We start from the raw sequence: 10,700 nt of genomic DNA on the forward strand, positions 1-10,700 counted from the left end.
TTGTGTGTTGTTTTGGTTCTAAAAACTCAAAACCACAATAGCGATCATCAAAAAAAAACTGCTAACGTCACGTGCTGCGCTGTGATGCGAGTCATAATAACTGAGAAAATCAAACTAGTAATGTAAACTAGATTGATTTCCCAGACATGTAGCACAAATATTTGTCCAGGCTAAACCCTCCCTGAATCCCTATTCAAAGGCAGATTAATCCAGGATTAGAACTTCTTGTTATGATTATCGTCACTGCGACAGAATGCGGGTCTTGGGGGGGCTGGAGCAGGATGTTTGGACAGAGACCTTTTTCAGTATGAGAGGCAGAGGGCAATGGTCAGGGGACTGTTGCTCTTCGTTTTGGCTCATGGACTGGCTGTTGTTGGTGCGGCTGTTCTGGTTCTCACTGCACATCATCAAATTACTGGGACTGTTCATCAGAACTGACACCGCCTCGCCCAGCTGCACCAGCAGCCACAACAGACCTGACAGATGAAAGACAACGTGTTAAAACAGATACGGATGACAAAGTACAACATTCTCCATATGTACACAAACGTAATTATAAATCCTAACATGTTTTAGAAAAGACATGGGGATAGACACAGTGTCATACACATATATATTTATATATAGGTAACATACTACACTAATGCAACTTTAAACATTTAAACATCACCAATAAGGCCTGACGAAGTGTCATACTGCATTACAGATGAGCACACAGGGCCTGAATTATACCTCTTTAACAGTGCAAGACAGATTCAAAAGTTCCACAAATGGGAACTCAAACGCACAAAGCAATAAACAGTTATGTAACTAGCCATTAAATGCTGCCATGCTGTATGGATTTTTCTATTCCAGCCATGTGGAGACAGAGTAATCACTCTTAAACATTAGAGAAAGTGCATTTTTTCGTTTCATGGAAATGTCTCGAACACAGCGGTGGAGAAAAACTATAATAATCCCATTTAATTCCTCCATCATGCTGTTCTCACCGGGACTGGTGGAGGTAAGAGCATTAAGATCAAATCAATTCAAAATTACACAAACAACAACAGTGAAAGCTCAACCGGCCACCGCGGCTACTCGAAGACCCACGATGCACCCAAACTCTCTGCCAAGTTAACGCAGTGATGAAACAACTTGCAGATCTCCGAAGGTAATGACTGTTTTCTTTTTTAACAATTGCACGTGCTGCAGACCTCCAGGCTTATTAGCCTTCGATAGCAGCCTCTCTTTCATCTCTGTGTAATCCCCCCCCCTCTTTCTCAATGTTGCCTCACTCTTTAAGTAGATTTCACTGAGAAAGAAGAATGATGGATGTGTTCTTTTAATGTCCTGTTAGCTTTTCTAAAAACAAACAAATGAAGAAGAAACAGCTCTTGTCTCATTATTTATAACCCCTACCAACTAGTGGAGACCTCCAATGACAAGGCAGCATTTGGTGAATTCACTACTTTTGCATTTAAAAAAGTGACATCAAACAACATACCTGTCACCCGCGCTTTAGTGTTTTAGTCCTCTTTTAAATCCGCACCTTAATAGTCCTCATCATTATTCGCTCTCAGGCAGCTGGGAGCGAGGCTCTGTTTCATACATGACAACAAATTTGTAATAGCTTTTCCCTCAGACTGTCAGCAAACTAGTTGTTGTTGTGCTCAGCTCAAATTTTCATCCATATTTAATGACATCCTCCCCTTATCTCCACTCTACCAATTGTGTTTTTCATGCTTGCCTAAGCTACGGTAAGCGTACTGTACTGATCGTAACAATGTCAAGCCTTTTGGTGAAAGCTACTCCAACAGTCGAACACTCTAGTTTTAAATAAATCTAAATGAGGCCTGATAATAATGGCGATATTTCATCCAGGCAACTAATGTTGCTCTCAAGTATCATTCTATAAAATCAGGCTCAGTTCAGTTGAAGGAGAATATATAATATTTAGAATTTATCCTGGCTTTGCTGATGCAAGCTACTGAAATGACTGATTGTCAATATTATTAATATTTATCTTTTGTAAATACAAAACTATTCTAAAGCAAACTCCTTTTCTGTCAGCATGGTTTATTTTTAGTCATCCACGACCAAGTTTGGATGTTGTCTACAACATGTCTGGTGTTTTTATTTCCTTACCAACACAGTTGTTGATGAGTTGGGGGGAGCTGGCATTGGCCAAGGTCTGCAGCAGCAGGACGCACACTCTGTCTCTGATGGCAATGGGCAAGGACTGGGCCGCCGAGCCCCCAGCTGTCCCGAACAGTTTGAGCCACACGTACAGGGCCGAAGCCTTCAGAGCTTCATCTGGGTAAAGCAAAGCCGAGCACAGGTGGTCCAGCATGGGCACTGGTGGACAGAGATGGGAGACAGATGAGCAAACAGGTAAACAAACAGAATAAAAGAACACGTAAATGGTCATGTGGGGCAACCGGAGCAAATCAATATTTTACAGACAATGTTAAAGCAACACCGGAGGGAAAGTTTCCATGAAGATAAAACTATTGTAGATTGGCTATTGGGGAGAGAGCGCAGTGGAATGGCAGGTGGAAGAGAGTGAGGGTAGTCTCTTCTCCGAGCACAGCAGCTACAGCAGAGACTCCCGGGGACGCTGTCTGACAGAGAAAGCTCGATTCAGATTCACACGAAGGGAAAAAAGAGAAAGACAGAGACACTGATGGAGAGAATAATGGTGCAAAAGAAAAAGTTAAGAAGTCGAAATGCTGAGTTTTTTGAAAGAGAGAGGGTGAGAGAGTATGTGTGAAGGGAGAGCCATACAGAGACTGAAAGTCACAAAAGGAAAAGGGAGACATGGAGATTGGATTAAATTTACAGAGGACCTGAATGCAGTTTTATTCTAACATAAAACTTTGTCATCTATGCATACACATAAACAAATGAAAAGCATTAGAAGCACTGCTATACGAGTCTGCATCTCAAAAATGATCAAGAATATATTATAAATGACTGAATGAACCACCAGACATCTACCACAGCTCACTGAGTAAATGGCAACTTTCCGCCCATGACCACATCCACAAAATACAGATCAGGTCAGATGATCGACCGGCAACAGCGGAAGAAGTCAAAGTACAAACCTAGACAGTGATAAAGATGCTTGTACAGTGATATGACAGCAATAATAACTGAACTACTGCATTAATGTGGATATAATCAAATTATGCAAAATGAGAGTACACATGATGGAGGATAAGACACAGGCAGGGAAAGATAAAAGTGGCTGGAGCAAGAATTTGGAGAAAAGAAGAATGGATAGTGTTTAAGTGCAGAGAGAGAGAGAGAGAGAGAGAGAGAGAGAGAGAGAGAGAGAGAGAGAGAGATGACAAAGTAGGATAGCCAAGCCCAAGCCCAGCTGCTCTGTGAGGCAGATCAAAACTCATGTGTGCCAGGAGAGGATCCCAGACATGTTTGATTAAACCAAAATATATGAGGCGGCTAAGATGAGAGCCAGGCATAAAGAGAGAAGGAGTGAGAGTGAAGAAGGGGGAGAGGGGGGAGGAGGAGGAGGGAGATAAGACCTCCAGAGATGATGGAAATTGAGGGGACAAAATATAAGTCTGGCAAAAGGAGGGGTGAAAAAAAAAAGACTCCACCACTGTTTAACAACACGTTTTTTTTTAAAGGCATGCATATGAACACAGAGGCGGACGTATAAAGAACTGAAACAAAAAAAAAGAAGATTCAGAACATTTTTTTCTTTTGCTTTCTTTGATGGGGAAAACCAAAGGTTAATCCCCATATGCCTTGTTTACTGTTTTGCTGCCCCACTGTGACGCATTGCACTCTGAACTGCCGGTCTGTTCACTTTGTGATCTGCTTTCTACAGTATGTCTTTGTTGTTTTTTTGCACTCGCTGCTTTTACCCTGCTTTAACGAAACCTTTCTTTAGCTTGCTCTCTCTTTGTACCATTTTCCAGCGTTTCCCACATATAACATGCATTTGTTTGGCCCACACAAATAAATCCCCCAAGTCCAAGCTATTTATCTCTATGTTTGTCTTTCATATGTCTTTGTTTCACGTTTCTGTTGTCGAGAGTGCAGACTCATCCGTCAAACGCTGAATTAATGTGTAATCTTATCAGTGAAATTATGTCCTCAATCACCGAAAGCAGTGAGACGGGTTCAGTGGCATCCTTTTCAAAGGATGTAGGAGAAAACACAGTGGTGTGAAACACACGAAAAACACAAAAGGCCAGATCTACAGCTAGTGTTTGGTTTGTCACTGGAACATGGCAGGGCAACATGACAGACTCCATGGAAGATGTGTCTGTAGATAGAAACAGTTTATTCTGAGGGAACTCAATTCAATTCAATTCAAATTTTATTTGTATAGCCCAAAGTCACAAAACACATTTTGCCTCGGAGGGCTTTACAATCTGACACCCTCTGTCCTTAGACCCTCGGTTCGAGTGAGGAAAAACTTGCCCACAAAAAAAAACAAAAACCTTTTAACAGGGAAAAAAGGTGGAAGAAACCTCAGGAAGAGCCACAGAGGAGGGATCCCTCTCTCAGAACAAATCAACACAAACATATTGTACAATTACAATGAATTATAAAATGATTACAGTAGCAGTGGAACCTGTGATTTCTTATTTTCAGGTGATTATACACTAATGAAAACATGGCTATGCATGTTATACTGTAATTAGGGTCCCTTAAATATTACACACAGTATTTTAACGGTTAGATTTTAGAGCTCTGGTCATCTCTACCTGTGAGAAACAGTTTGTACCATTGATCTTTCCTTCTCTTATCCTCCCTGTTATCTTTTTGTCTGCCTTCCTTATTCCGTATCTCATTAATGCTTCGTCTACCCTCCCTGCTACCTCATTTTGTCAGTATCCACTACTCAATCTAGGACAAAAGGGAGTAGGACACCTGCAATTCAGGAGTGAAGACAGGTGGCGTGTGGAGGTGGCGGGGGGGGGATAAAAGACAGATTCGGGCAGAGAAAAGCAAATGGGTGATTGAAACACGGGGGTTAATCAGTTAGATAGACAGCAGCAGGTCAGAGATGGAGATGGAGAGAGAGAGAGAGAGCAAAATGTGTCAGGTGCTCTGGGCTCATGTTGTCGTTGCCGTGCGGTTGTCGTTAGTCCAAACAACCCCACAGAGACTCGTTGAGTGACAGGCCACAGACAGGCACACACAGTCAATAGAGGCAGCCCGCATCTTGCATCAGCATCGCAGCAACCCACCGCTACCTGCGACCGCTCAGGAGAGGCTTGTAAGACTCATGAAAATACATGAGAGGTGGACAGACGCAGCACAGCACATTAACCGTGACGCCTGCTCATTTGGCATGAGGATCACATTCACTCTCGCCTGTGAAGACAAGCACTCAGGCATGACACAAACATACTACGACACACACTTGATGTTGATTAACAATGCCCATTAACCCGAGTGGTGTAATGGTTCAGTGGGTATAGAGACATCATACAGGTGGTTGTAGCTGAGATTAAATCGGCACAGTTGTGCGTGGGAGGGTCGGTGGGTTGTATTATTATCTTTCTGCCTCACCACTCTGCAGAACTGTACGTATATAAATATAAATATATACACTGTATATCAGGGGAAAGGTTGGATGAACATGCATTTGGATAACTTTTGTAGCTTTTCTTATTTTCAGCAAGAGCTGGTATGGGATTGGCTATGTAGATAGAATTTGTAGTACGGGCACAGCGCAGTTATCTCAATGCAGCTGGAGCGTAATTGAAAAGGTCATAACAGCTAGAGAGAACTGAGTAAGTTCAGGGAAAGGATATGTTTTGGGACTTCTTTTTTTTTTACCCCCATTTCTCAGAAGCAGACGGAGTAGAACATGGTTCAGTTCGGGGAAGACTAATTCAAAAATGCACACAGTACAACTTTTAGTATATGTATTAGAGATATAAAAATATATATATATATATATAATTCAGCTTCCAGGCTGAACTGTCCCTGAGTTACTTTATTTTTCTATCCTTTTTTTTGGTGGATGGCACAGTGAAGGTAGCCGACTGAGATTTGTCCTGGACCTAACTCACTTGAATTTCTAAAAACCAACCTGTGTCAAAGTTTTCTATATTCTCTCTTGTGTCGTCTCTTTTCTTTCCCACTGCACGAGGAGGCCTGAGGTCAGGGTCTGCTACAGAGCAGCAAGCTTACAGTCGAAAAAGGATTCATCGTCACGTTGTTTAGCCCCTTTGAGACAAATTTGTGACCTGTGATTTCGGGCTATATAAATAAACTTTATATAGACTTGGCATTTTCGCTCATTTGCCTCACTGGCAGGGTAACAGTAGCTAGAGTTCAAGGACAATCTCTCACTAACTAAATAAGTAAATACGCTGCCTTTTAACGAGATGAACGGCTGACAATTTCAACGCAACGCAGATCAAGTTCAAGCTGAATGAAGAATTCGATGAGACGACTGCAGGCGGTCGAAAGACGAAGACTAACATCACTCTACACTTTGGAACATTTCTGCTGTGTATAACCAGCTACCAGTTGTTGAATCCTTATCGATATGGACTATAAGTTCTGGTGATGACCATGAAAAAATGAAAACACACATAAAAAAAACACACTGTTTCCCTTTGGACACGACTGCCTACATAACTGTGGGTTGTCTGTTGCAGTGTCTCACCGTACTGAGTCACCAGACTATGGGCCACGTCAGGGACTGCTTCCACTAAGTTCCCCAAGAAGCTGAAGGTGGGCAGGAAACCCTTCAGGCTGTGCTGGTTACTCAGCTGCTTAGGGAACGCACAAAATAAAAATCAATAACAGATATAAAACAATGTAAAGTAACGTGGCACAGGCACATATTCATAAGCCAATAGCACTTTAGTTTATGATATGTTATGTAGGATTTTCAAAATCACCTTTTAGGGGCAGTTACAGCAGGCATGGAAATATGTGACTTCCACAATAACATTTATGGTTTTCATTTTGTTGAAAACAAATCCAGCTACAATACTCCAACTGAAATCTATTTAAATGTTAATTTGAGACACAATGCCTGCAATTTATTCTTCTCAGAACTCAGAAAAGCTTTTTTTTCCCCTTCTTTCACTACTCACTCATATCGCATCAAAAAAAAATCAGTATTCTCCACAGAGCGCTCCTTAAATACATTTCCTTTGAAAAATTCTAATCAGGCTCCATTCTAGAAACATAAATAAGACCTGTCTGCACCTCTACCTGGTGTTATACCTTTTCTGTCATCATCAGTATACACAGCTTTATTATTTTTCGACCTGCAGTGTCGGCTACAGAACGAAACCTTTTCCGCTCCTGCCTTCCCCAGAGGCGACACAACAGCAGCGAGAGGTAGACAAGTACACTGTCTGTTTACTAAACAACCCTGGGAGGGCATGTTCTTGGTTATAAAAGTGCTGATAAATATTTTAAGATGTTGAGCATGTTCCCGTGCCTGCGTGTGTCGATGAGCAGGTATTTTTTTTGGGGGGGTGGGGGTTTCTATATGTCTGTTAAGGTGTGTCTCACCTGTTTGTGCACCTCATCCAAAACAAAGCGAAGAGACGGCTCACTCTGGAGCTCGAGCAGCAGCTGAACCAGTACTGACACACACAGACACACAAGTAAAAAATCAAACAGAGAAGCATTCATTAAATAAACATTACAGCCGAGTTTAGTTCCTGCTCTTCTAAGAAAATATTGGCAATTGTGAGAAAGAGGAAAACACACTAACAGTATGATGCATTTATTTATTCAGCATCAATGAACAGCTGTGATAATATGTGTTGTACCTTATTAAATCTCTGACTACTTCTAGTGTTATATGCTACCAACAGTCCATATTGCTTATTAACATAACATCTGATGTCATCGCCATGAGAACAACGTGCAGTACACCTCTGGGCTAAAGCCAAAGCTTACATTAAATTGGCTGCTTAGCTGCTGTGAAAGATTCTTTCTCCGTTGTCTCTCTTCGCACATACACAGATATCACGGCTGCATATTTTATAGGGCTCGAATGAGTCTCAGAAATGTGTTCATCACACGTTCTCTGTGCGACGAGCACAATCAGTGTCGAGTTTTAAGCACTCTGCTAACTATTACAGCAAAGTGGTCCCTGAGGCATTTTAAGACAGCAACCATAAAAACGATTCTGCCGTTTGCACTCAGCAAAACAGAGACAGACAGAGACGAGACTTGAGCTGCAGTGAGACAAGCTGCAAAGAGGGCGACACTCAGACAAGACACAGGGAAATCTGCATACAGCAGCCTAAACTGATCACCGAGTACAGAGTAGAAAAAGTTACTGCACAGTGCCGCAGTGAAAGAATACCAACATTGGAAAATTAGGTCAAAAATTTTAAATTTAGAAACAAGTATGTGGAGTCCATATCGGTCACCTTAGTAACCAGCAGTAAACAATATTACACAAAACACACTTTCTGTGCAAGTGTCTGACAAAAAGACTGACTCATAGTGTTTCTGTGTGTGTGTGTGTGTGTTTCTGTGGTTTGGTATCACCACAAACCACAAAGAGAGATCTCTTCACCTTGGTCAACCTTTTCCAGAGTGTCTGCGTCCTCCACAGTGTGAAGCATCCCTAAGGACAGAACAGTAACGACTTTTTTTAAAAAGACATACTTCACAAACTCTCACAGCAGCAGCACAATAAGAAAAAGAAAGTTAGAAAACGGATCCTCATGCATGCAAAAGAAACAAACTGGGTCAAGGTGTGTGGTAACTTGAAGAAGGTACAAAGATATTATACGAGTATTTATGTTGCTGAGCGTCAAGGTCTAATTGATCATACTGCACGGTTTGTTCCCAAATGGAACCAGTGTGACAGTCACAGATGTAGCATCGACGGTACCTTGGAGTAGTTTTGCTGAATTTCCAAAACATGCAGCGTCATGAAGCAAGTGTGTAAGAAAAAACCATTTCATATGGCTGCAGCTGTAAATATTTCCCTACAAGCATACAAACAGTAACGTCTTGTCATACCAGCTTACTATTTCTCCACACATCCTCTTGTTGCACTAATACTAAATGCTGCAATAACCAGATGAAATTCACACAGCAGGGAGAAGATATCAGTAATATCCTCTGATGATGTGATAACATAAAAATACCCGGTGGTATAATTATAGTAGTGGTAGCATACAAGACTTTTATATACTAACTCACCAGTGCTTTCAGCTGCCATCCTCATTACATCTCCTATAGAGGACTAAAGTAATTCATCATGCTGCAGATAATGTACTGAACACAGTAGAAGGCTAATAAAGCTACTGTCCTTGATGAGTGTGATCTCATCGTTGCATAAAACGTTGTTGACCGCTCTGACTTATACACGGAGACTTTGCCTGACTAAGTCACCGGCATGCTATAAAACTAGATGCCAAACAAGGACAAAGAATTCTTACATTTTTCAGGAGTTGAAATCTTTTTGCAAATGTTCCATGACCTTGTGTTATCTCTTTCACACAGTGAGTACTGCCCCAGAAAATTATATTTAATCAGATGGAAATCATCTGAAAGAACACACAGACTCTCAGAAACGAGTTACGTCAGTGGGAACAAACTGTAACACCCATGACTTAATGAAGCAGGTGAACTCCATAACATATGTAAATCTTCTTTTTATTATTATTTAATATAACCATATAATGTTGAACATTGTGAATATTTCTGTCCCTTACTGCTCGGGCAATGCGATAAGATCTATTGTCTCCGTTGTTCAGGTCTGACCTTGCAGAAAAAAAGCAGCGATGTGACTGCAGCACTGGCACGACTGTGAACTCACCCAGCGGAGATTAGTTTCAAGGAGAGTAGAAGATCATACAAGCAAACACCAGGGCCGGCAAGAAGTGTGTGTGTGCTGGTTGTTGCGTGACGGTCACTATCAAATGGAGGATATGTGCGCTGCTTTGTCACACTTTCTGTTGATGCTTCTTCTGAAGGTAGCCGAGGCCATCAGGATTAACAGACTTGTTCGTAAGGCCGGTGATGTTGTTGTGGGGGTGCAGATGGACTCGCTGAAAGGAGGATGCTGTCTACGGTGCGGGCTATCTTGGACTATGACTCCCACCCACTCCATGAGGTGCTGGACAGACTCAGGAGCAGCTTCAGTCAGAGACTGCTGGCACCAAGATGCTCCACAGAGAGACACAAGAAGTCTTTCTTACCTGCGAGCATCAGCCTCTACAACTCCTCCCTCAAAATAACAGACTAGCTATCGAACTTGCTTGTGCAAAACATAAGTCAAATCTTCCTCACATGCATACAGCACTTTAAACAATCAGTCTATTCTCTGTACAGGCTCTCAAAGACTAAACTGTTTAAAAGGTTTTAGATTTACATACTGTATAGTTCTGTTACTTCTATTTTACTGTTACTGATTTTATTTAACTGTTATTTAAATACCTGTGTATATAGTGTTAAAATGGATACCTTATAATTACGGAAGCCCTAAAGGGTCATACATGCATACATTTTATTCCACCCCTCGATAATGAGACAATTTTCCTCCGTTTTCCTGTGATAACGAGATAATTAATTCGAGATCTCGAGAAAACAAAACGATAGTCTAGTGTATTCAATCATTGCAGGAAACATCATTTAGTGGAGCGATGTCAGAGGAGCAGGAGAATATCGATCACCGCATCTCTCTTCAATCAAGGCCTGACACGGGCTGAAATACACATTAGTGTGCGTCATCTGAGAAG

General features: G+C 41.6%; 1 protein-coding gene across 6 annotated transcripts in view; it reads right to left on the reverse strand.

The window, feature by feature from the left end:
- mei1 (meiotic double-stranded break formation protein 1) overlaps positions 1-10,700 on the reverse strand; it is a 51,694-nt gene that overhangs the window by 35,158 nt on the left and 5,836 nt on the right. For 3 of the 6 annotated variants that reach the window (XM_027285374.1, XM_027285373.1, XM_019278277.2), the window contains exons 4-8: positions 8,525-8,575; positions 7,504-7,577; positions 6,641-6,746; positions 2,128-2,337; positions 298-476 (exon numbers count right to left, since the gene is read on the reverse strand). In XM_027285374.1, the coding sequence (XP_027141175.1) occupies positions 298-476; positions 2,128-2,337; positions 6,641-6,746; positions 7,504-7,577; positions 8,525-8,575 (620 nt within the window). Of the gene's footprint in view, positions 1-297; positions 477-1,486; positions 1,556-2,127; positions 2,338-6,640; positions 6,747-7,503; positions 7,578-8,524; positions 8,576-10,700 lie in introns of those variants that run through there. The other 3 variants (XM_027285375.1, XM_027285376.1, XM_019278278.2) reach the window with 3 other exon arrangements.

This window comes from Larimichthys crocea, chromosome XII (assembly GCF_000972845.2).
Source record: "Larimichthys crocea isolate SSNF chromosome XII, L_crocea_2.0, whole genome shotgun sequence".
NCBI lineage: Eukaryota > Metazoa > Chordata > Actinopteri > Sciaenidae > Larimichthys > Larimichthys crocea.